Below are 27839 nucleotides of genomic sequence, written 5' to 3'. Positions count from 1 at the left end.
ATAGGGCTAAAAGAGTAAGTGTGTGCAAGTGTGTGCGTGCGTGCATGTGCGTGCGCGCGTGTGTGTGTTTGGTCGAAAATTAACCAGGTGTTTTAGTGGACTGCCCTTTCCTTCCCTCATAACAGCCTTAAAGTAACTACTACCAAAAACGTATATTTTTTTCAGTCACGTATTTTTAAATGAAATATGTGCTTTTATTTAATATTTTTAAATACTAAATATTTTGAAATATTTAATATTCAAATTTTTATTTATTAAATATTTGAAATGTTGGATAACTGGGTGGATTTTGAAAGGATGTTACAAGAGAGTCACATGAAGCAGTTATAAAGTGCTATACTCAGCTTATACTGAATGCTAAATGCACTAAATCTAAATGCACTGAATTTTTTTCCAAGTAAGGAAACAGGAATAGGATGGTCATAGTTTAGGTCTGTATTATTCTAACTGCAGGGTGCGTTTGCATTGGAGGTTTTTTTTATAAAAATCTAATTTAATTGGAAAAAAAGTTTGGCTTGTTTTGTGTGATTTGTGAAAAATGTATGTATTGTGTTTCGGCCACGCCCACGCCCATACAGTAAATATATAAATATATATAGTAAATATATAAGTAAATATATATATATATATATATATATATATATATACAGTAAATATATCGTATATAGTAAGGGTGTAATGCAATACAATGCTATTTGGATGTGTTTACTGCTTTAAATATCTGTGTCTACATCTGTATTTGGATGTAAATTAGAAGTGGGCGTGGCCTAAACTGGAAAGTTTGAAGTCTGAACCATTAGAAACATTGCCATATGTTAGAAAAATCACAGAGGTAGAAATGCCAGCAGTGATAGTGACAGTTCCTCGGCCTCCGCTACATCACTCCGGTTACGGAAATGGTGTCACTTAAAATGATGCTTTTTTATGTTTATTAAAAACCTTGTAATGTTTTATTCTGAAATGTGGTAAATTCAGTGTGTCTTTCTTGCAGAATGTGATCTTCCCTGGTGCTGGAGATGAGGGAATTACAGAGTACAAGTCTGTCATTTACTATCAGGTCAAACAGCCGCGCTGGTTCGAGACCATCAAGGTGAGAAAACTCCAAGTTTGTGCTGTTGCATTTCTGCTACACAGATTTAAACACAAAGTGAAAAGTACAAACAGGTCCAAACTGTTTCATCTTCCGCAGGGTAATGGAATGTGCATATAGTATGCAAAAAGAGAGAGCATTTATTTTGTCAGGAAGTGCCGAGTCGAGGAAATAAATGAAACCCATTTAAGGAGCAGTGAATCAGCAGCAGCTGTGGTAGTGCTTTCTGTTTTTCCCTGCTGCTGGAATTTCATCTTTTCATCTGCTTCTTTATAATTGTATGACAGATTCCTCATGTGAATCCTTCGGATATCATTAAATAGTGGCATTGCTTGTTGCATTTCTTTCAAAAAAAAAAAAAAAGGAAAGGGAAATGAAATATCTAATCTAAGTCTAATACTAAATGGATTAAAACCATTATTTAGCAAAGAAAAACACATAATCGTTTATATGGTGAAGATGCTTATTTAACATTTATGGAAAGTGTGTACTGAAATGGTAGTACTTTGTAACAGTCAGTAAATTTTCTGCCACAGGAGAAAAACAACCAGGCTTGGATTATTTTCCTGCATCAGCACATCCGATTATGTTTTATTCTTTACTTGTTGCATATGTTAATGTTCCAGCTTTTTTAGAATCTAGTCTATTTCAAGACCTTTTAGTGTGTTGTGTGTGTGTGTGTGTGTGTGTGTGTGTAAGTCCATATTTGTGTGTTTTTAATGATCACCATCTATCAGCACAGAAGAGTGTGTGTGTGTGAGTGAGAGAGACCTTAAAGTTTTTTCTTTTTGTCTCCTAGGTGGCCATCCCTATTGAGGATGTTAACAGGAGTCATCTGCGCTTCACTTTCAAACATCGGTCGTCTCAGGACTGTGAGTGCCAGTCTAAACACACACACATACACGTCCAACACTCAGTGATGCATCCCACACGTTACACCACTGGGCCTGTGTGTCTAGAAGCACAAGTATGAATGATCCCCTGCTGTTGATTTCCCCTGCTGTTGATTTGATTACACACACACACACACGCACACAAGTAGTAGCTAATTGTCATGTCAGTGAAGTTGGCTAGCTAACTACCATTTTAACAGGATTAAACCTGCTAGTTAGCCAGCATACCTAATTTATATTGCTTTAACAAACCTACATAGCTTGCCTAAAATCTACATTAACAAACTAGCTATCTAATGCTAAATAGCTAGATCAAGTTCTTACCGCGGAGTTGCCTATAATAGTCACATTTAGCTAGCTAATTTTATTCTGCTACCTTGGTGTCCAGTGCCACAATGTCCTTGAAGTTGTAATTGTAAAATATTACATCTTGAGCAGGGCCAAAAAGAACAAAGTTTTATGTATCTAGAGACTTGCCATCAGTTTCTCTCTAGTATAATCACTCTGAGTTTCTATGTATATATGTCAGGCTGTTGCAGGCTAGACCACTGTTTAGCATCATTTAGACACTGACATGACGCCATGCTATAAGGATCTTCACCCTTTGAGAAACAAGAGTTACACTGTTTGAAAGTGTTGGTTTAGCTGAATTACCTGACTTTTAGTGCAAATCCATAATAACAATTGGATAACATTTAACTAATATCAGAGTGATTCCTAAATAAAATTCTTGATAAATTCTTCAGTCAGATTATAATGAAGTACCATCAGGTTGTAGATACTCGGGGCAGCTCGTGTCCGTGGGTTTTTGAGACGTGGTTTTGAATGGACACAGTGATACCTTTCATTTCTACCTTCCATTAAATTACTCTGTTTTTATTTGTAGTCTGTTATTTGGTTCCTGTGTAATTGCAGTGAAACACAGTGGTAATAGTGCTACGCCATCTGCAGTCTAAGTGTGTGTGTGTGTGTGTGTGTGTTTGTGAGATGGAGAAGTTGGAGAAAACTGTGTTGGATTGTTTATGGTTTTGGATATGGTGGATATGTGATGCAATAAACACGTTTAGCACATTAGGGTGTGTGTGCGTGGTATATGTAGACACCCGTGTGTTCGTGTAGATGTAGTACAGTGAGATGTTCTTTTGTGAATGTTCAAGCTTATAAAAGTGTGTGTGTGTGTGTGTGTGTGTGTGTTGGCGAACATGCCTCCCCATCTGCTGTGGCATGGTGTAGTAGGTGCTGCTTGGCTGGTAGAGAGCAACGTATGTAAAACAATCAATTAAGGAAGCCAGCAAGCCTGCTGTTTCAAACACAGCCTCCTCAAACACACACTGTCAGATGTTAAATTACGGCAGGATGACGGTGATCGTGACAGATGCTGTAGCTGCAGTGTGGTATAATTCATTTACCAATTTCCAAATATGTTTTTTTAAGTAATGATTTTTAATATGTTTTGTTAATTGTGAGAATGACCTTGAAGGTGAGGTTCAGTAGAGGAAGGAAGGCAGCGAAAACACTTGGAAGCATTTCAATTAAGGAATATTTATATTATATTTTTTTATTATATTATTTATTTTTTATGATTATTTTTATTATATTATTTTACTTTTTTCAATAGTACATCTCTGACAGTAGTACGGGTAGTAATTCAAATTACAGGTTTATGTTAATGCAGTCATTATAATACGTTATCACTCAGTCACAGGCACGTGTACTTCAAATGCTCTGGATTAATATACGGTGGCATTATTTAACAGAGATAAACATGATCATGAATATTGTGAAGCTTTCTGTTAGGAGATGTTTAATTAACATTTATAGGTGTCTCTAGTGTCAGCACGTTGTTATGCTTAGTAGGTTTTCCGCCATGGGAAAGTCTTCATGATGGAGGACTTTGTGCTTTCTGGTTTCTGGTAACAATGATAAACTGCCCACCCCCCATTAACTTCAAGAGAGTTGATGCATCTACTACAGCATAAGTGAAAACAGGAACTAACCTGTCTCATGAACATGAACCTGAAATCATGAACATGAAAGTTTAAAAACATATGTCATTCTTTAATAAAGTAAAAATTGTAATCGTTGGGAAATCGCTGTGGTATAAGAGGAATAAAACACTTCAGCACATGCTCTCATTGGTAAATAATCAACTTCCAGGTTGAACTCCGCTTAATGTTGGGTTTTATTACAACTCCCTGTCGTGGATTATTTTCCTATAACAGCATGCCCCGACATGTTTTATTCCTTGCATAACACTCATACATAAGCCCTTCATGACGACTGACAAGCCTGCAGAAACATTTATAAAGTTGTATTCTTGTATAGAACTTTGATCATTTTGTTGTCAAGTTGTCACAACACCCGAGTCGAGTGAAACTGATAGTTGTTGACATTGTTATGACACTTTCCATTTCATTTCCGTTATATTATGAACGAGGGGAAAATAACAGAGAGAAAATGTGACACCACTTGCCAAGACAGAGTTAAATATTATTACAAGTCAAGTTTAATTTTGCTATTTATTTAGATGTTTGCCATTTTTTGCGATTTCTGTGGAAGATTGACAATTTTATGACGTTGTACTGACAGTAGTGCATTTTTTTTTTTCTAATGCTAAATAAAGGTACTGTAACTTTGGTTTATGTGATACTTTTGTCAGGAAAAATGTGTCTTAATACACCCACCTGACCTAGAATAAAAGATACATGCTTTAAAAATGTGTATGTAGGTTTATGTTAGTTGCGATGAAGTGCTTGTGATCATTAAATGTAGCTATTAGAACACCGCCTTTAAGTTAACGTGGTAGCATGCGACAGTTTGTAAATAAACAGAACGTGCTGTTGAAGTGGCTGGATCTGAATTCTTCTCCAGTGCTGTAACATTTCTCTTTCCTCTGTTTCAAATTTGACATTTCTTGGTGGCATTTTTTCCATTCTTGGCCAAGTGTTGCATAATGATGTCTGCTACTCAAATGTCACTTGCAATTATCTGTATGAACATTTCTTAGCTCTGTATTGCTCATAATTCTTTTTTTTTTTTTTTTTTGCTGATTACAATAATTTTTTTTTCTTCAAAAATACATCCAAGATATGTTGGACATTTACACTTAAATATTTTGCACAAAAAATTAAATTCCAATATGTTGCAGCTGAAGTACATTTTGTAAGGGAGCAAAAAAGGCCATTAATTTATGAAAGGTCAATCAATTATACTGTCCCTTTCATTTTTAAGCTATGTACCAAGAATATTACACTGCAGTTATATATCTCTCTGGTGGTGTTTGTTTTAACATAACTACAAGATCTTAGCAGCTTTGCCTGCAAGCTAGCATCGTGTGTTAGATAGCAAAAAGTATGATGATTTATAAAGTACATTAGCAATTAGAAATATTTCAAATGCTTTTAAGCATCCTGTCATGCTTTTTCTTATGGTACTCGTTGCATCTCTATGATATCAAAGCATCTCTATGCTCTTTTGCTTTTCCTGACTCTCCGGATGTACTGTTTTAAAAAAAAAAAAAAAAAAAAAAAAAAAAAAAGGAATCTGAATTTGATTTGATTTGTAGTGGATTGTGACATCCAAAAGTTGAATTTGGATTTTCTTCACCTGATTAATATAACATTGAATGTGAAACATTCAAACATGGAATGCGATTTCCATATGATCAAATTCAACTACAAAGCTTTACGTACAAATTAAAAAAATGCATAAAAAATCAGATTTGAACATTTTAAATTTAGCAAACAATCTGAATTTTTGGTGAATTTAGCAGAGAATTTTGAGTCGAAGATGAAGTATTTTCTGTATTTGGCTTTTATGACCATATAATACAAATTACTAAATAATATTTTGTATTTCAAATGCATGTATCAGAAATGTTGCCCATCTTTGATCTCAGCCAAACCTGCATCTCTGTCACTGTCCATCTTTCTGTCACTCTGCCTGTCCTCCATCATGGAGTTATGACTGATCTTTACCAGCATGATGGACACTGGAGAGCTCACGTTCTTCCTTCTAGTAACCATGGTAATGGGAGTTGTGCCGTGACCTCTGTGACCTCTTCCTTTGCCCATCATTATGGTGCATGTGCTTCTTTGCTGGGGTTTAGGTTCTCAGAGTGTGTCTGTCTGGGTGTGTGTGTGTGTGTGTGTGTGTGTGTGTGTGTGTGTGTGTGTGTGTAGCTGGGCTGTGCCTGGTCTCTGGGGATTTTGTGCTGGATGATGCAGTGGGTTTGATGGCTTTAGTCACTTGGAAGGCTGACATTTGCAGCACCCCAGGGAGCAGTTTGTCTCAGTTTGAGAGAATTGGAGCAATTTTTCAAATGACAATTTCACCTCTGATTAAACTCAGAAACTCCAAGCCACCATTGGGAGAAGTGCGCAGTGCGGCCTACCACTAAACTTCTATTACAGCTTTAATAATGCTTAATCAAAAATGGTCCATGGTCAATAATTGGTGTATCTTTGGGATAATAAACTTTGGTGCATTTGGTGTCAGATTTCAAAATTCAGACGGCACGCGTTGGTTTGTAAGCATTTAGGAAACTGAAATATTGGTTTCATTATTGAGTTTATCATTTTGTTATTGTTATTGTTATTATTATTATTATTATTATTATTATTAGAAAAAATAATTTTTATTTTGATTAGTCAGTTTATTTATTTTTTCTTTACTTTGTCAGAACTTGTTACCTGCACTCCTAAAGGCTGTATTCAGAAGATTGCACTTTTTTTTTTTTTCCCTTTTTTTTTTTTTTTTGAAAGTCAAACTCCTTTTTGGAAGCCAAAAACATTAAGCATCTGAAGGACCTTTTTGTAGTGTTGACAATTGTTGACAATCATAATAGTTTATTGAGGAATAAAAGTCTTGAGGTCCTGGTAGTCAAAGTGGTTATTCCAGGAAGCCATTTGTTTATTGTTATTTGTAATATTTGTTCACAATTAAAAATATGAAAGTTTGATTATCCGTATCTTAGCCAGAATATATTGTGCCCTGCAAAAAAAAAAAAAAAAACAGAAACCAGAGTATTTTAGAATCCACGGTGTGTCCTCCAAGGTGTGTGATGTCTCTGTGGCTGCATCTATTAAGCCACTCTACTGTGTCACCTTGCAGTGGACAGAGTGCCAGAATATCCTGTGTTATCCAGTCCTCCACCCAGGAATGTGGCCAGCTGCCTCAAAACACAAATTAATCCTTGAATCATGAACTGTCTGTGTGTAGCTGGTTGTTGGCTTCTGCCCCACTGCCAGCTCCAATTTTACAGCAGAAGTCTCACTGAGGAACTTGGCCGTCTCTCTCTGTGTAATATTCATCTCCCTCATCCTTTCTCTGTCCCTTATTCCCCTGTTTCTCTCTCTCTCTCTCTTGCTCTCTCGCTCTCTCTGACTGATGGCTCTGGTTTTGTGTCTGTGCACTGGCTGGCTGTGTGGATTTATGAAGCAGGGATGTGGGAGGGTTGTGGTCTGCTGAATGTAAATTTGAGCTTGTTGTGCAGCTCTGATGCATTTAAGTCTAGTGACTGAGACAGAGCTATAACTCTGCTCCTCTGTTTATGCTAATTCTGGCCTCTTCACCCACTCACGCCCTCGTGTTTGAGTGTAGCTAATGTCATTCGTTTGACACAGCTCGTGAATATTTTTATGCCTGGCTGTTATGTGTTATTCTTCCATTGGTTTTCTTCATGGATTCTGAGTATAAAGATAAAATTTACTATTAATATATGAACTACCTGTGCATAGCTCAACGCAGCCAGAGCCAGACTAAAAATTGGTGAACTTGGCCAAAGCTAGCGAATGTGCTAATGTTAAATATTTAGTTATTTACTTACCGGCTTACTGACTTAATTACTTACTTACTGACTTAATTACTGACTTACTGACTTGCTTGCTTACTGACTTAATTACTGACTTACTGACTTGCTTGCTTACTGACTGACTTTCTCACTGACGTACTTAATAACTTACTGGCTTATTTATTGACTTATACACATACTTACTGACTTGCTGGATTACTGGCTTGCTTATTTACTGAATTACTGGGATACATACTTATTGACTTACTGGTTTACTTAGTGACTTAATGGTTTACTTACTTCCTGTCCTAATTACTGTCTTACTGACCTACTGGCTTACATACTGACTGACTTCCTTGCTGGATTACTGTATGACTTAATGGCTTGCTTACTGAGTTACTTACTAGCTGGATTCCTTACTGGCTTACTTGCTGACTTAGTGACTTGCTTACTGTTTTACTTACTGACTGTACTTAATGGCTTACTTGCTTACTTACTTGGTTACTTACTGGATTTTTTACCGACTTGCTTACTGATTTGCTTGCTGGCTTACTGGCTTACTGACTCACTGGTTTACTGACTTTCTTACTGGTGTACTTGCCCACTGTACTTAATGGCTTTCTTACTGGCTTGCTTACAGACTTACTGGCCAGCTTACCATCTTACTTATTCTGCATCATTTTTAGTGATTAAAACTCGAATAAATTATAAACACCAGGTTTTCATGTTTTTAACTGGCTGTGTATACATAAACATACAGAGTTTGTCACAAGTAATTACAGATTAATGAAATAAACTGTGGATAATAAAAAAAAATAACTGTGTTCACATTTTTACATTCATGCTTGCTTTGTGGTGACTGTGCCTTAATTTTGTCAATATTTATTTATACTGTTACATTACACTTAAAAAAATAAAAGCTTATGTAAAATATAAAAGCAAAGTTTGTGTTAAAAGGCAGAAGGGTATGAAAACTATTTTGCTCCTAAATTTGCTTAATTGTAATAATTGTGGTGTCAATTTAGAGTAAAATAGCCATTATTATCATCGTCATGCTTCTGCGGATTCTGTATGGCATGTTGGCATTGTCATTTTTCATCCTTTTAGGTTTCCAGTTTCTTCTTACATGCTGTAGATGTTATCTAAGACTCATTTTCAGTGTTAGTTTTGCACTTCAGTGTTCAGTGCAGTCTTGGTATCACTTTAACAAAAACTGTTTACAAGCCTTTGAGTATAAAGATCTAAAGTGTGCTGGAAAAGCTTACACTCATACAATTGGGCTTTTAAAAGCTTAGCACTGTCCCTGCAGACCCACTACTGAAATAGTCATTCCTGTTTGTGCTGGATATACACAGGGCTCTCATGGTACAATACCAATGTGTGTGTGTTTGTCTTTCTTTCTCTTCTGCTCATGCAGACAAAGACAGGTCAGAGAAGATTTTTGCCTTGTCTTTTGTGAAGCTGATGAGATATGACGGCACAACACTCAGGGATGGAGAACACGATCTTATCGTCTACAAGGTAACTTGCACGCTCTCTATCTCTCACACTCTCTCTCTCTCTCTCTCTCTCTCTCTCTCTCTCTCTCTCACACACACACACTCCCATATACACACACACACACACACACACACAGAGACTGACTGGTGTTTCAGTGTGTTCACACACTTGCTGATGTGAGAGGCGTATTGAGTCTGCCAGTCCTGATCATGCTGACCTAATGCTGTTTAGCCCTTGACCCTGTAATCATTAAACAATTAAGCTTTTTAGGGCCTTCATTTCTGCATTTATGCATATCAAATGTCAGAATTATGCTGAGCCTGACCTGGGCATATCCCTATTGAGTTATGCTAATCGGCTGTGAGGATGTGCGCCCGTCCAATCAGTGTTAAATCTCCTCCCCTCATCTGCCTCATCTCATCTGTAGCAAAGTCTGCAGTCTCCTTGAGATCAGGACTGTTATTTTTTTTAAGACAGGGAGTTGGAATTGGCATGTAACTTGGATTTACCTGTTTCTGGTGGTGTAGTGGATCATGAGACCAGTCACGAATAACTCACTATTGTAACGTTTTAAACAGGAAAATCTGTTCCACAGTCTACCGTATGGCCGCATCAGATTACAATGCGATTCCGGGTTTGAATGACTGTCAGCATTGAAAATTGAAAAATCGATACCACAATCATTGAACACTCCCTGGTTTGCACACGCATGTTTGCCAATTCAGACCTTCAGCAGTAAAGCCCAGTAGGATATCTCGACGAAAGCACTGCTATATGCAAACATGACATACACGCAAGATACAGGTTAGCTCCTGTTAATAATGCACTGTGATGCGGTAGGACGCTTGAACCTGATTGGTCTCAAGGTGTGCATTATTTTCAGATCTGCAGCTTGAATGACAGATTTATATTAATGTGCTTGTTCTAATGCGTTATTGTTTCTGCAGTAACAGCAGATACACAGGTACTTGTATGGTGGATGCTCAACATAAAAACAAACTTTTTTTTTTTTTTTTTCCCCCAACAAAGTAAACCTTATAATCGCTGATGTGATGACTTTTTTATAGGCGATATTTATTTAACATTTATAGAAGGACAGTAGAGTTTTTGCTTTCTGAATTCTTGGTAAAATGATAGAGAGAGAGAGAGAGAGAGGGTGGTGAGAGAATGACTGTTTATCGCAGCTATAACACAGGTGATAATAGGGAGTAACTGGTCTCTCAGACTTTCCACAACATAAAAGTTTAACTATAAACCATTAAAATGTGTAACCAGTCTTTCATAAATAATTTAAACATGTTATAATTGTTGGCAAATTGCTGGGGTATAAGCTGATTAACACACTCCAAACTGTGCTGTAAAAGGAAGAAATGCACTTTAGGTGGGGGTTAGTGGCACTCTGCTTGTGCGTTGTGCCGCATCACACCCCCCACCCCATGTGCATTATTTTGTATAACAGTATGGTATTTTATGTGTTTTTCCTTAATATTACTTTTGTTATAGCAGCTATAAACAGTAGTTTCCTCACCAACCTGTCTTTGAAATTCCCGCACTGGTGAGGCTGTTTCTTTAATCCTGATTATACAGTTATTATTTTTGTTAGTACCTGCTTTTGCTATTTTCTAAAAAATGTATTTGTTTCTATTGCCCAAAGTACAAAAACACAAACCAGCAGCCTAATTTGACCCTGACCAGACAGCTACTGAGGATGAAGTTGTATATGCATTGAATGAACATGGACTTTATTTTTCCCACAAGCTTTTGCAACGTTAAAGTCAAAAGGTCTTGCTTACGTGACTTTTTTTTCTAGCGTCTCGTGGGATCCCAGTCTGATGCACACCTCTAGTCACAACCAGATAGTAAAGTTTAGGCATGTAACCCTTATCTTTCTAGCAACCTTTCCAGATGCTAGAAAGGTTGCTAGAAAGATAAGGGTTACATGCCTAAACTTTACTATTCAAAATCTTAAAATATCATTATATAACATTTTGTCTGAATCACCCACTTCTGTCCTCTCACATATTTCTCGAGCATTATTGTCAAGTCACCTGGTGAGCCTAGCTGCTGGTGTGTGTGTGTTTGTGTGTGTGTTCATTTCTCTGTGCTGTTGTTTTCAGGCTGAGGCTAAGAAGCTGGAAGACTCTTCTCTCTATCTGAGCCTACCAGCCACCAAACTTGAGCTAGAGGAGAAAGGCCACTTCCCCACAGGCAAGAGCTCACAGAGCCTGGGCAACTGTACCATCAGCAAAGACTCCTTCCAGATTGCCACTCTGGTGTGTTCCACCAAGCTCACGCAGAACGGTGAGACACACACATACATACACAGCTCTACTCAGGCTGGAGGGCTTTTCTTCATGCCTGCATGAAAAAACGATCCTTCTTCATTCTCTCATTCCTCTCCTTTTTCAATCTATCATTCACTCTGCCTAGTGAGGGATTGTTTTCTTTATCTTGACTGTCTTTTCCTATTTACGTTCCCTCTCGCTCCTCCTCCTCCCTCCTTTTCCATTCCTTCTATTTATCACTCCCTCTTTTCAGTAAGAGTAATCAGCCTGGGGCTGTAGAGAGGAAACGCAGACAGTGAGAGGCAGCGAGAATGGGACAGGAATGCAAAAGATGCTGTCACTCTCGCTGCGTGCTAAAGAAACATGGGCTTATTAAATATAGGAGAATCCCTTTCTGTAGCCTGGGACCTGGAGAATGGGGCATGTGAGGTGTGCTGAATTCACACACGCAGACAGGAAGCAGGCAGCAGATCATTAGGACAGGACTGGACAGAGATTTGGCCTGAGTGTATCCTCAGCTGCAGTAACACACGCGCTGGGCATTTTGGACTAAACCCAAGTAGCCTAGTGTTCTGCACAAGAAGATAAAACAACATGACACAAAACAACTAAAACTGCTATTACTGCTGTTTAGTGAAAGTTTAAATACTGTACTGTAGGTGAAACCCTGGTCCTGCCCACATCCTGAGTATGTGTGAGTGTTTGTGAGAGAGGTGTTAAATGAAACTGTGGGGGGTGAATTTTTATTACTTAAAAGATTTAAAATATTAATGTGTCTATAAAATCTCTTATACCACAGTGCTGTTGAATTCTTAAGGCTGATTGGTCAGTAGGTGTTGATAAATATTTTATAATAACAGCTCTGGCAGTAGTGCTGGCTGCAAGGAAAATCGCAGTGCACTCATTCTAATACGTGATCATTTCTATAGTAATAAATAATAAACAGAATAAAAATGTTTTGTTATTTAACAAAGAAAAACTTGTAATTGTTGATTTGGTGATGTTTTCTGTAAGTAGACATTAACTTACCATGTGTGGAAGGAGTCTCCAGTGTCAGCACTTTGTAACACAGGTAAAGCTAGTTAAGTTTTCCACCCCAGTAAAGTCTTCAGGAGTAGTATTGTTATTCTTATTGACTTTCATAGAGGAGGTTTTATGCCTCTGCTACTAGGTGGTAGAGTTGTTGTTTTCATTTTGTCTGTGCATTCGTCCATCCGAGATTCTCTTTAGATCGACATGTCAAGAATGAATAGTTGAGTGATTGTAGGATTTATATGGAATTATCATTGTAACCAACAGATGAGCTGATTTAGATTTTAAAATAAAACCAGACAGGGTGAAGGTCACAGCAAGGTTAAATGTCTGAAATGTCTGAGTGTATTTTAAGATTATTTCAGGCATATAAATTGATAACAAGAAGGACTAGACTTGTTGGCATTCCTACTGATGCCACTGACGTCAGGTTCTACTTGTTGTAGCTGTGATAGTATAAGTGATAACATAAGTGGAACTAACTTGTACAGATATTCCACAACAATAAATGTAGCCCTAAATGGTAACTATAATGGTTCTTTCATTTTAAAAAAAATGTAATCGTTGGCAAGTTGAGGATTAAAACACTGCAAGACATGCTGTTACTGGAGAATAAGGTGGTTTAGGTGGTAACAGTGACTCAGCTTTATGTCAGGCCACATTACACCTCCCCAAGTGTTTTATTCCACATATATCCCGAGAAGATGAAAAAGATGAGGTAATATCATAGTTTTATGATACACTTTATTGTTTTAGATTTGTTTTTATTTAAATACCTGTAGATGTTGAGCTTGATTCATGAATCTCAAGAATCTATGTAAAATCTTCATAATGGACATTTTAGGAAATGTGATTTGATGGATTTCAATTAGGCATCTAAGGGCAAGTTCACACTTGGACCAACTACGTATCCAAGATCGATTCTGTATTTATCACAGAATTGCAAAAACTTAAAATCAGGAAGCAATATGACAAAGCACATTATTCAAGGCCTGGTCCCAGGAGTGGATTGCTTTCGTACATGGTGCAGTGGCAACCGAGTTCTCTTAATGTGAGGCCCAAACCCTTGTGTTTACTAAGATCAGTTCTCTGGACTGCACCCAGGTTTGAAACAGCTATCACACTCACCAAAAAAAAAAATCCTGAACCCTGAGGTCAAGTAGAGTGTGGTCTGGAGAAAGCAGATCCTGAGATCTCAAACACTGAAATGTGGATTTTTTTTCTTTGCATTTGATTATACAAATATCATGGAAATACAAATATTATTCAAACAGTGAAATCAGTTCAGACAGCCTCAGTAGTGACCGCATTATTCCTCAAAACTCTGCAGTGCTTCTGCTCGGATGTGCATATAAAGGTGTTGAAGGAGAGTCCAGGCACAGTGTGAGGAGGGAAGGAGGAAGTATAGATCATTACAGTCTGATCACACACTGAATGCAGTAAAAGTCAGTGCTGCTCTGCTGCAATCCTTTCCCTCCTGCCCCTCTGCTCTTTTTTCATGCCTTTTTCTCCTCTGTTGCTCTTTCTATCCTCACTCTTGTTTTTTTTTTCCTGCTCTGTGATGGATGTCGTAATGTGCTACTACAGGAAAAATGGTTTTTATTTCATGTGTGCGCTGCCAGTGGATTGAAATTTGCAGAGTTACAATCCTGCAGCGTATCCCATGTTTTCCATGTGATGGCAGTCAGGATTCCCCATCCACATGCAAGCTAGACTTCCAAATGTGTGCCGCAGCACATTTCCTACCTACGCGCTGATTAGCACGGCGCTAATGATCTGTGGCTGTGGCGGCCTGCTGGGTTATATGACCCCAGAGTCGGAGCCATGGTCTACACGCCGTTTTAATGAAGAGAAGGGCCGTGCATGCCACCCACGTTAATGAGGTCATGGAGGACTTAGCTGATGACTTTTACCGTGCCACGTCGTCAGCCGCGTGCGTAAACATGCAGGATTGCAGCTGTCCTCGACAGAGAGAGATTGTTTTGGCCCCTGAAGCTGCATTGATCATCATTTCATCCGAACAAAGGGTCATGCTGTGTCGTGGATGTGCTGAGCGCATCAAGCAGAGCGCATCTCTGAATATTACACACGCACACACTCACATATTAGCATATTGGGCTGGAGCACCCTGCTGCTTAAGCTGCACTAGGCCTGGTGGTTTCTGTGCCAGTAGTGCAGGTGAAAATCAATGCAGCCTGCAGGCGAGCACATATGTGTGTGTGTGTGTGGGATGGCTCTTTGTGTGTAGATGCCTGCTTGCCATGGTAATATCTTAAGTCGTAATATCAGGAAGAATATCAGGAGGGAAGAGCGAGAGTAGTCATTTAGCTTTTATTAAACAATCAGGTCATTTCTGCCACCGCTAATGCAGCTTCAGAATGAAGACTGACAGAAAGACAGCGCCCATCCTGTCGTTTCCCTGTGTGACACCTTTCCCTGACTGCTAATTTTCTTTCTCACTTTCTTGCTGTGTCTTGCTTTTTCTTTCTGTCTTACGCAAACTTTCAGCCAGTTTACTCTATACTATTCTATATGGTTCATCTCATCTGCACATTTCTCTCTCCATAGGCTGCAAGTTTACAAAGTTCTAAAGTTCTATCTGACTTCTTTTGTCATAAAATGAGCAATTTTATAAATATTATTTACACTGACTATATGTGAGAAGGTTTACACCAGATTATATGAATGATATGTATAATTTATATAATTTATCTCAAACTGCTGGAGTCCAACACATTGAAGTAGCAAATAACAACTAATCATTATATACAAACATATAAAAAAAATCGTCACATACAACAAATATCGTATATACACGCAAACATTTTGTACAAATAAACACTGGTCACATGCATACATCTTTAAAAAATAATCACAAACATCTTGTACATCTAATAAGTAAATAATCACATACAACAAAAAAATTACATACACATTCAAACATCTTGCACAACAAATAAACAATCTTTACACACATACATTTCATAAAACAATCACACAAACAACAATCTTGTACAACAAATGAATGATCGTCATGCGCAAACAATCACATTTAAACATAAAACAAGACAGAAAGGAGGTAAGAGCAGTTGGATAGAGGTATAACGAGATGTCAGAAAACAGAAAGCGATTGAGATAGTGTTTAATAATTAAGTATTTGGTTTCAATGTTGTATCTGTTTTGACTGTATTGAAGATTAACAATAATTCCAAGGTCACTCGTTACAGTCCATTTCAAGGTGTCTATAAACATTCATAGACACCTTGAAATGGAATTGCAGCCGTGTGTGTGTGGTTGGCAGGCTGTAACACTGCATAATCACTTATTAGTTTAGTATTTAAATGCTTTTGAATATTCATGAGCCTACAATTTTATGCTGCCACAGACAGAGTGAACATTAGCAGCAGTGCTGCATTGTATTTGTCATGTAAACCGTGGAAGATAAAAACTCAGATTCATTTTTTTTTTCATGTATTTTGTCACTGATACTGACTCAGTATCCTCATTAAAAACCTGCCATCTAGACTTGACTTCATGTCTAAGTAAAGTTATTTAGGCCAGATTCCAAATGTCTATCTGAGTAACTTATATGCTCACTAGATAGGGCATTACCTAGTGGTGTTTTGTAGATGGTTTCTTCTAGAATTGCCCTGAATGGGGCTTCAACCATCTTTCCCTCATCTCTGACTAGTTTTCCATTCTCTGAAAAGGAAAAGCATCCCTGCAATGTGATGCCGCCACCACCATGCTTCACTGTGGAGATGGTATTCTCAGGGTGATGAGCACTGTTGGGTTTCAACCAAACATGGGTATGATAAGGAATGCCAGCCTTAAGTTGTGTAAAAAGTACAATTTTCTAGTTAAGATCTTTATTTTGTATAAGTATTTGCATTTAAATACTTGGCTGTGGATAATTCGGCAGTGTACAGTGGCAAAACCGCATAAAAATTGTCCACGTATTAATAGGGTTAATAGTGATTTTCTGTCTTGAGAGATGTGGCTAGGTGAAGAAAGCAGTACATGTGAGTGTGAATGTTTGAAGCCTTGAGCCTTAATTTGATTTAGACCCCCATGGAGCAGACTTCCCTCTTGCCCTATAAGTGTTTGAGTAGCTTCAAACCAAAGTATGCTGGTGTACACTGCTTCACCTCGCCTCCCCGCTTCTGTAGATTTATGCTCCTTTGGTCTCATGTTGGGCCGAGCATTAAATGTCAATCCCTCCTGCCATCACAGAGATGGCTGTATGTGCCATGGTGGATGGTTATGAAGGTCCACATGGGAGCTGTGGAATCCATTTAAAAAGTCCTAAACTGTACAGATATCACTTTTTACTGCTCACAGCTCACATAACTTTTAGCCTACATGCCAGCTTGAAGCGGAGAGTGTTTCTGTGAAAGATTACACATTTGTAAAGCCATTTTCCCCAGAGCTGTTATGGGCAGTTTTAGTCTTGGAAGATGGTGTGCTGTTCCAGGTTATATAACTTACAGAATTCATCATCCAATCATAAAGTCTTTTGATCAAGTGAACAAAAATACAAACATTTGTCATTCTGTAGCCATCCAGGTCGGGAAATTTCCACTAGTACACTAAATTCTAGGGGAGTGATTTCTCAAAAGTTTAGGTCTCACTCATGTGCAAGTGTGAGAGAAATACAATTGGACAGCTTTTTTAAAAAAAAAAGAAGAAGAAGAAGATGGATGGGTTGTGTTTTGACAGAGGAAAGTTGCATGCTTCACACAGTTTGTGGGGATTGAAACCTTGGTTAAGATGTATGCATATTTGTAAAACAGATACGAGATGGATGTCTGAGTATCATGTCAGAAACGCTTAACAGTATCTTTGTTCTATTTTGAAACGTAGCTACCACCATTGTTAAAAGGTAAAGCGAGCATCACACTGAGGATGCAGGGCCTTGATTTTTACTGGAGCTAAATTGGATATAAATCTTTAAGCAACTCTTTATTTACCCCCCCAAACAAACACACTTAAATTTGATTAATTATGGTACAAAATTTCGAGTCATCCCATTTCTCTCACAACATGTCCTTGTTGCCTCAAATAGATTAATTCCGTTGATGTCGATTGTAGTTTGTATCTCTTGATGTGGGTGACTGCATTTACCAGCTTTGTGTGCTTCAAAGGTTTAGTTAAAGCTCCATAAATGACCCTGAGGACCTTATCTAAACCCGGCACAGTCATTTGATAAATTGGCCATTGCACTGGCAGGCACAAACAAAATGAGGGCTGGGAATGTTCAGCAATTACACTGGCCATAAAATAATGTCCTTGAGAGCTATAGTTATGATGCTGTATGGCAGTCAATAGATACTATTACTAACAGTTATAGATGTGGGATTCTTTATTACAGGCTTTCATAAATACAGTCCTGGGGGTCCACTGCCCTTCACAATTTCAAGGTTTCCCTGCTCCCAGCATATGAAGCGTTTAATAATGAGGTGAAGAGCTGAAACAGTGATGCTGGGAGTTCCTGGATTTTTAAAACCACACCGTATCCACTACATAGTGCACTATTTTGTGTTTTGTAGACACAGTGGAGTTTAATGGGTGTGAATAGAAATCCCACAGTTCTATTGCAGTAGGTTAGAGTTGAAATGATGCACCTTAGCAGGTATGTGCTTTGCTGTTGGTAGTGAAAATGGGAATAGGGTACATTATTATGCAGAGTTCTTGTGAATTGGGAAACCCTGCTGCATTACATGGTCTAATGCTCAACATCCTAGTTAGTTGTAAGCTACATGTAATGAATCTTAATTGACTAGCTCCATTCTTGCCTAATATATACAGGAGAAGTGAGACCATTTTAAACATCATGCTTCATGTGTTTTTCTGTGAGCATGCTAGCCCAAATGTTTACAAGGTAACAGGAAGCTGCTAAGTACACTCTCGGAAATAGAGAAACCAAATTTTCCTTGTTGCTGGGGTAGTACCATCAATGATGCATCTTTTCTACCTTTAGTGTGTATCTTTTACCTGGGAAGGTGCACGTTTTGTATCTATATTTAGCTTTTAGAGTAAAGTGTTCCTTAAGGTCCAATTATGTACCTTAAATTATTTCTAAAGCTATAAAATAAATAAATATTGGACATTCATGTTTCCAGGTGAATGCTGCATTTTACAGCTACAAAAGATTGATGGTAGATACCCTTGATGGTACTCTCCCAGTGACAAGAAAAAGTACAATCTGGCACCTTTGTTTCCAGGAGTGTAACAATACTGGCTCATTTATTTTCCATGTCACACAATAATTTTGCGCATACCATGTGTGGGTGCATCTGTACTCGTGTGAAAAATTGCGAGTCCTTTGAAAACGTCCTCGTGTCCTTGTGTAGCTGCAGTGGTGTAGAACATTGAATGCCTAATGAAGATCCTGTCTTGAACGAAGACTTACATCAAGGAAAATTAAAGCTGGCCTTGACTCCCACGAGTGTGTGTGCGCTCCTTTAATCACATCACTAGTCTGAACTTCTAAAAACAGTGCTTAATGAAATTGATGGAAATAGTACTCACTTGATATCTCTCTGGGTATGTCTCAAACCAGGCATTGTATACCATTTGATATGTGGATATTTGTAAGGTAGTAACATCTTGAACACTAAAGGTTAACACAATGACAAATCACCATATGGTCTCAGAGCCTCACTAGAGCGGAGCTGCCTTCACTTGTAAAATCCAAAAATGTTTCCTTCAAACTTTGTCTCTGGCCTTCTTGCATAATGTGTCAAGATTATTTTTTCTAAAAATATATCTTCATCAGGTTCTGGTGGTTCCTAACCTTCCATCTCATAGAGCAGGCTGTACAAAACTGCCTAATTTAGTGAGTACAAAAAGTGCCCAGCGTTCCACCACTTCCTGTTTTTGGTAGTTCCAGAGAAGTACATCATGTGGGTATTAATTGGACACAACATCTCACTGAATTTCCCAGTGGGAACACTAGAAGTATGCAAAAGATGTCATTTATAACATAATATCTCTCTCTCTTTCGTAGTGGATCTGCTTGGTTTGCTGAAATGGCGCTCGAACACCAGCCTGCTCCAGCAGAACTTGCGTCAGCTAATGAAGGTGGACGGAGGAGAGGTGGTCAAGGTGTGTGCATGCTGTTTCTAAGACCTTAGCGCTGAAGATCAGTGACTAGGTTTACTGATTTAGTTCATTGGCTGAGGTTCTAATGTAACAGGCTTTATATATAGCAAGATGTTATGTAGTGATATATAAAATATGAAGTGCCCATAAAACATTTTCATTTCAGTGATGGCACTGAGCATATTAATGCTATCACTCTGAAAAGCCTTTTTATATGTGTTATTGATTAGCATTTCCAGTGGCCATTTCTGATGAAAGTACTGCAGCTGAAAGTTTATTTTTGGGTAAAAGAGAGAGAATCTTGGACATAAATATCATCACAAGATATATTATGTATACATAACTTTATAACCTCCGTTTGCAATATCTAATCCATACTTTTTCTTCAGAACATTGTTGAGTTAAAGCAATTTAGCTGCTAAGCACGTTATATAGTGACTCTCATTCCTTTGTTTCATCCCACTGGGGTGTCTGGAGAATTGTTTGAGACTCTAGTAGTACAGCAGGAAAGAGGCCAAAATGCGATTTTTTTTTTTTTTTTTTTTTTTTTTTTTTTTTTTTTTTTTGTTCGCAGAGCAACTTTGGATGTTTTAACAATGTTTGTTTCAGCAATGTTCTAGTACAAGTCTAGACAGGTATTAGACAGGTATGGCTGGCTTTCGCCAAAAAAAAAAAGCTAAATCATTCAGTAATGAACAGAATCAGAGCAGGAGTAACACATTGCCTCTGGAGATATATATATATTTACTGGAGTTGGAGTTTAAGGTGTGGCTCTAGAGAGTAAAGGCATTTTTTTCCTACCTGAATAAAGTCTCCCATTTAGCATTGTAAAATGAGAACTGTGCTTTTTCTCTTGCCCACTGGTTCAATAAGTATAGCTCTATGTTTTTTTTTTTTTTTTGGTAACTACTGAGTGGTACCACCATGTTTTTTTTTTGGTAACTACTGAGTGGTACCACCAGAAACGAAAAGTACTTGAGAGTGGGGCTGTCAGCACTGTCTTTTGCTGAGTGCTTAGCAGACCTGCCAACCTTTTATGCATTGTGTTTTGGAGCTCTGTAATTTAACAACAATGTCCACAGTTATGAGTTATCGCTCGAAATACGCCAGAATAGCGGTTTCCTGTTTGCCTCAAGAAAAAAAACAAAACAAAAACACAAACTGCAGATGAGCTAGTCAACACAGAAATCTGAAATGATTGATGGTTGATATGTGTTTTGAGCACTCCAGTATTGACTTAGTATAAACCGCCCAGTTGTCCAAACTGTCTGCAGGTTCACATCATTTAACCTTAGCATTTTATGTGGACAAATGAACACTGTTAATCCAAGCACCACTTATATGCTGAACTTAACGTTGTCTTGTGCCAGTATGACAGTGCTGTCACTTTTACTGTTTTTGTCTCTTAAGATGGTGGGAAATGAACTAGAACACTTTCTCAAGTTTTGTCAGAATCCACCAGTTTTCATTACAACCGCACTACACCGAGAAGAGATTTTCATTCGAAGCATTCCATTGTACAGGTTCTCTTCTGTGGGTTAGATAACACAGTTGTGTTCTCTTTGTTTCCTAGCAACACTGTATCTCTGTGTGGTTCTAGCAGGCTGGTTTAGCTCGCAGCTTGAACATGATAGATAATCAAAGGGAGAAGGACGGTTAAGAGAGAGATCCTGCTGGAATAGAAAAATGTATTTTCTCCCCACTGTGACCTCCATTGTGAGCGCTCTAATCCCAAGTCAAGCCACTGTGGGTCACACTGATTTACTGTATGTATGAGAGGCAGACATAGAGTTGCAAACATAAAACATGAGCATTATTTCTGTAGGCGAGTGTTTATCTCAAAGTGAGTGTGCGATAAATGTAGATTTTCAAGCCTGTCCATACACATGGCAGGTATGTTAAATTGAGCTACTGGCTAAGGAGATATATATGTATATATGTATATGTAGTTATAGAATATTATATAGAAAGTTCTCCCTGAATATCTGACGAGTCCAATTTGTGGATACATGCCATATGTAGTTGAAGTTAGCTTTAGTACCTTTTTGTTATCTGTCTTCTCACAGCACATAGAAGGAGGGAATTGCCTATTACACAATTTGTACCTGTTTGAACTTGTACATTGTGTTTACACCAGGACTAAAATAACTCCTAGATTAGGATCATGTGGCCTTGTGTGTGGTTAAGCAATTCTTGTGGAAATGGTAGCTTACGGGAACAAATAGTTGCTCACTGGTGCAGTCTGTGTATGTCTAGCAGCAATGTACCAGGTGCGTCCCAAACATTCTATGAAGTGCACTATTGCTTAAGACTTCATTTGAAACACTGACTGATCTTGAGCAATTTTACTTGCACGAAGATCCTACAAAACTGTTCTATCTTTTTCTAATAATAGATATCAGTTTACAATTACAGGTTGCAGGTTGAACATATTTATAAAAATTAAATATTAAAAATGAAATATTAAATATTATATATAATATAATATAAAATAGTTTTTAGTGTCAAGAAAGTGCACTAAATTGGGATGTCAGTTGTTAGTCGTGCCATTGCCTGTCATCCTCTTTGGCTATTGTGGCTCCTTTGAACTCATATTTTTGTCTTCCGTTTTAAGACAAGGTTTAGACAGAATTTCCTGGAAATATGAATTTATTTTCTCTACCTTGTGTCTAATTACCAGCTTCACATTTCCGGTTACTGCCTAACGAATATGCATATATATATATATATATATATTTGTGTGTGTATATATGTATATATATGTGTATATGTATATGTATGTGTGTATATATATATGACATTTTGTAGCAGTAAGATCTCCTGAGGCAGTTTTGTAACAGTAAGATCTCCTGAATGCCATTTGAACACATCAGCATTTGAGGCATCATCATGTAAAGCATGTTATTTCTGTAACTATGGCTTTCAACAAGTAGCTGAGATCCTGAATATAATAAAATATAACACATAATAATTACCTTAAATGTTGTTCTTGTGGTTCCAGTTCTTGCAGGACACTCTGGATGCTTTATTCAACATAATGATGGAAAACTCTGACAGTGACACATTTGACACACTGGTGTTTGATGCCTTGGTAAGAGCTTCCTCAGTATAATACACATATTAAAGCTGTTTGTTAATGAAAGTGTTTCTATAGCTATAATTATTATATAATTCCAGATATATTATTATAGAAACTGCAAGGCACAGTATGTCCACACAACTGATAGAGCAAGATTTTTGGTTTCAAATCATTTACATTTTCTGGCCCTGAAATAAGCTCTGCCACCAGCTAAATCAGAGCATTCAGCCTTGCCTCTTTTCCTTTAAAGGCAATTCATACAGACATGCACAGTTTGAAAAGATGGAATGAGACTGTTTCAGGGGACGGGGGAGGATTGTTAGTGTTTTCCTGACAGACAGCAGAGAACATACAAAAATTACGAACTGCCCCTTTAAAGGCAAACCGATTAAACTAGTTCATAAATTAAATGAGAACACTTATTAGCTTTGAGACTCATGATTATAATACTGATATTTGGTGCTTAAAAAAAGCTAGTCTATTTCTCATAACTGTAAACAAATATGATATGAAAATAAACAGAACTCTGAGTGTACAGTAGGTTCTATCTGTGCTATATAATATTTTCTTCTCTTCTTTTCTGCACTTATGTTGTGTAGTCTTTGCTGAAGATACTCTACCAGAATGCTATTGAAATGTATAATTAAATGCTTGTCTTTGTGAAATATGCTCTGGGCATGTTTTTCATAACCATAACACACACCCATATGCACGCACAAGAAGATTAATGGAATGCTGACACACTAATTGGGCAGGTTGCTACTTGCTTCTTGTCTCTTAGTAAACAGTATTGCTTCTTTATTGTGTGTCCAAGCTTAGAAACGGTCTGCCTTTTATGCACCATTGGTTGTGTTATTTTAAGGTATTAATATAATTTTGTTCACGTTTCTGTATCAGTTGAGTGTACAGTATTCAGCCATGCATGTCATATGAAGTGTTGTTTTTGCAGTGTGAAAGCAGACACTGTAAATTGCTTTCTAAGAAAGGAATAAAAGAGGCAAAAGGCTGTGCGGTTATAGGAAAACAATCAGTGGAGGGGAGATGTTTTGCAGCCCTACACTAAGCAGAGTTACTGTTAAAACCCTGAGGTTGAATATTTTCCTCTAACAGCATGCATCTGAAGTGTTTTATTCCTCTTATACCATAGAGATTTTGCAAGCATTAATATTTAAAAAAATATATATATTAAACAATACCATGTCATACTCTTTATCCACTTACAGTTACCTTTAATGTTGTGGAACTTCCTCAAAACAAGCTCATGTTGTAACTTAAGTTATAGTAACCATAAACAGCCATTCCCTCACCAGCCAATTGTTTTTTTTTTTTTTTTTTTGTCTTTTGAAGTCATGACAAGAAATGCAGGTTGTCATGTTATTGAGAAAACGTAAAGACTTCTGTAATGAAGGCTCTCCTGTTTCAAACATTATCTGTGACACTGGAGACTCCTTCCAAAAACTTCACCTTATTAACAGTTACAGATGTTTATGCATCTGCCATGCAAGGCCCTATATAAGTTGTTACTACTGAAACAATAACACATTAGAATGATTAATGTGATCCTGGTAGCCGGCACTACTTTCAGAGCTGCTGTTATATCAGCACTTTCTGACCAGTCAGAATCGAGTATACCATAGTATCATCACCACTGTTTTCCACTTGTTTCGAGTTGTGGTCTTTGATCAGTTATGTGCTGTAAAATTAACAGCCTTTATGTTTGCTGAAAAAGTCTGTAAAAGTCTGTAACTCTCTCTCAGTCTCATACTTTTCTTTCCTTTGAGTACTTTGAGTCATGTTTTTGACTGTTTCACCCTTTTAGGTTCATTTTTTTAAAAAAAAAAATAAAACTTAATTTTTGCTGGGTTATGTTTTAATGAGACTTTGTGTCTTGGCTAGGTGTTTATAATTGGATTGATAGCAGACAGAAAGTTCCAGCATTTTAACCCTGTTCTGGAGACGTACATCCGGAAACACTTCAGTGCCACCCTGGCTTACACGTGAGTGAATCTCCTCATCATTATGAGCAGCTGAATAAAAAAGCTTCTCCTGGTGAACTGCAGTAATTTCATAATATTCTCACATTATAAATGACCTTTTAATCGGAACGCCAGCTGGAACTGCTAAATTAACAGTGTAATAATACTAGTGTGGATGTGAGACTCAGGTATTCAATGCGGCATGTGTGAGTTTTTTGTGTGTGTGTGTTCATCAGGAAACTGACGAAGGTTTTGAAGAACTACGTGGACCATGCCGAGAAGTTGACAGATCAGCTGCTGAAGGCCATGAAGGCTCTGGAGTACATCTTCAAGTTCATCGTGCGATCTCGGGTCCTCTTCAACCAGTACGTTTCCTCTCCTATGTTTGGGTTTCCAGAGACAGATTATAAAATGAATATTTTCCGTTCTAAAATCTGATCGGCTCAATGGCGTTTGAAATCTTTGTAAAATGTCTGACATACGTACGCCCGTGACTGCATTACATTAATGTAATTCTGGTTTTAAACAAACAAACAACAACAGATACGGCACACTTTTAAGCCATTGTTCTCTCCATATAATACCCTAATCTTTGACCTGTATGTTGCTTAGCAACCCAGGCTTACTGTTAACAGACTATGTTGCATGGTGTAAGAATGGCTAGCTAGATAGATAGATGTACTTTATTGATCTGCTAGGGGAAATTTTGGAAAAGTCGGTGCGCTGCCTAGGAATCGAACCCAGGTCTCAATAATGGGAATCTTGCATGATACCACTTCACCTGCAGCACTGTAATTTAATATTATTAATAATGCATTCAACTGAGCACTGGATTTTTATCATATTGCTTTTGTTGCTGTTTAAAAAATTATCACAAATAAGGCTTGCACTTTGTGTCATGCCTAAGAACACCCTTACCATGAAAAATCACTGTAATGCATGCCTTCTTATTGCGCTATTACGCTAATAGTAATTCTACTGAGTGTTTAATATAAGTATACCAACCTTTCCAAAAAGCACACAAGAAGTGCTTTTATTAAGGCATTCTGTTGGGTAAGCGTCCATTGTTAAAAATGAAACTTTAATGAAACTGTGAAAAATGAAATCTCGCTGCCCATGGACCAGGCTGGGTTTTATCACTGATCACAATGTACTATGAATTAAAAATGAAAACTGGTTCAGAAGCAGTTCTCCTGTTCTGAGCCACTTTACGAACACAGGCTTAGCTTCATCTTTAATAACCCACATTACATCTGTAGACAGCTGGCTAGGGATCGGATTCTGATGTCTAGTCTCTGCAGAGCTGCTGTCTGGCCGCTCTAATTAAATTATCCAATCTCAGGTAAATCACACTGTGGAGGTGATGGAGATTTTTTATGATCCGGGATCAAAATTATGGTTAAATATGGTTTTTGTTTTTCATATTTTCTCTCCAGCTTCATGTGGGTGTAGTGTATAATGAATACCCAAATAGTAACTTCAGTATTGGAGTTCTGGTGCCTCAAGTGCTTAACCAGGTATTCAGATATGATACTACATCTACAGAAGATCATGTTTTGTATCTGATTTTGCTGCCCTGTAGCTGAGTAGTAAAGATGAAGGTGGTGTGTCTGAAATGTGCATGGCTGGAGTCAAATAATTCTGAAAAAATGAAAACTATGTGAATGTAGCTTCAGTAGCAACTATGGATAAACATACAAACATTAAAAATGAAGCACTGAATAATATCTTGGCTTATTCAAATAGTAGTTTTGCTTAAAATGCCCATAATGTGTTCCTGTTTGAGGGTTTATGACAAAATATTTAAATATTATATATATATATATATATATATATATATATGTATATATGTATATATATATATATATATATATATATATATATATATATATATATATATATATATATATATATATAATATTTAAATATTTTAATATTTAAAATATTTTGTATATATATATATATATATATATATATATATATATATATATATATATATATATATATATGTGTGTATGTATATATATATATGTATATATGTATATACACACACACACACACACACATATATACATATATATATATGTATAAATTTTTTGTAGATTTTGTGAGTAAATCTAATACCCAGAATTTCTCATTTCACTCCATTCCAAAGCGACACTCTAATTTACAGAGGAATTGCATTATTTCCCTGTTTCATGTTGGATCTTTCTTGGGCTGGAATGGAGCTTCTGTCTTGACTGACAGGGTTCGTATCTAACAGCCTGGCAGGCGATGGAGGAGGCTGCAGGTCGGTGTTTGGGGTGGTGCTGTGTAGCGTAATGACCCCTAGATAAATTGAGTTCACAGGAAGTGATGAGCTCCAGGCCCACGGGGAGAGGACACACTGTCCTTTCTCTGGCTTATTCATTAAAAGCCTTCAGCAGAGTGGTTTAACGTACCTGGTCCTATGCTGCTGTGTATGTCTTTGAAATCTGTTTGCCGTTGTTTTCAGTTATGGGGATTATTTATAATATTTGGGAACTGGGTTTATTTTCCAGTCATGTGTTTAGAGTGTTAGGTTTTTCTCATATTGTGATTCACAATATTTCTATGCAAAGGTTCTGGCTTGTTTTTTTTCCTTCCATTTGATTTGATTTTTCATCTGATTTGCATTTTTCTGGCCCTGAAACAAGCTCTGTTTCCAGCATTAAGGGCACATGGATTTAGCTATATATTTCATAAAATGTATTAATTAATTAATTAATTTATGAGTAGATTAATGTGATAGCCATTAAAGTGATGCTATCCCAGGAAAAATCAACATGAAATGAGAATATTTCAGAAGATTTGTAAAATGAAGTGAAATAGAGTAAGGCAATCCAGACTAGTAAAGTCTATACTCTTCAGAAATCACTTTGATTAAATAATTCAGTCTTCAGCTCCGGGCTACACCCCGATGCCATCGATCCTGTCTGAAATCACTTCACAGACATCCCGAGAGAAGTGATTATCTTCAGCATTTTAATAAAACCGAAGACTAATGGACTGTATCCCAGATCCTACTCATATTTTGATAAATATACGTGCGTTTCTGTTCTGGAGCATTG

The 27839-nt window shown here is 37.3% G+C and overlaps 1 protein-coding gene across 2 annotated transcripts in view; it reads left to right on the top strand.

The window, feature by feature from the left end:
- dock1 (dedicator of cytokinesis 1) overlaps positions 1–27839 on the top strand; it is a 258880-nt gene that overhangs the window by 63652 nt on the left and 167389 nt on the right. For both annotated transcript variants that reach the window (XM_026915791.3, XM_026915792.3), the window contains exons 15-22: positions 992–1090; positions 1890–1962; positions 9192–9295; positions 11392–11575; positions 19601–19698; positions 22697–22786; positions 24671–24771; positions 24987–25115. In XM_026915791.3, coding sequence (XP_026771592.2) covers positions 992–1090; positions 1890–1962; positions 9192–9295; positions 11392–11575; positions 19601–19698; positions 22697–22786; positions 24671–24771; positions 24987–25115 — 878 coding nt within the window. The remainder of the gene's footprint in view (positions 1–991; positions 1091–1889; positions 1963–9191; positions 9296–11391; positions 11576–19600; positions 19699–22696; positions 22787–24670; positions 24772–24986; positions 25116–27839) is intronic.

Source organism: Pangasianodon hypophthalmus, chromosome 12 (assembly GCF_027358585.1).
Source record: "Pangasianodon hypophthalmus isolate fPanHyp1 chromosome 12, fPanHyp1.pri, whole genome shotgun sequence".
NCBI classification, from domain to species: Eukaryota; Metazoa; Chordata; class Actinopteri; order Siluriformes; family Pangasiidae; genus Pangasianodon; species Pangasianodon hypophthalmus.
The sequence above is the reverse complement of the archived record's forward strand: the minus strand, read 5'-3'. Positions and strand labels throughout refer to the sequence as shown.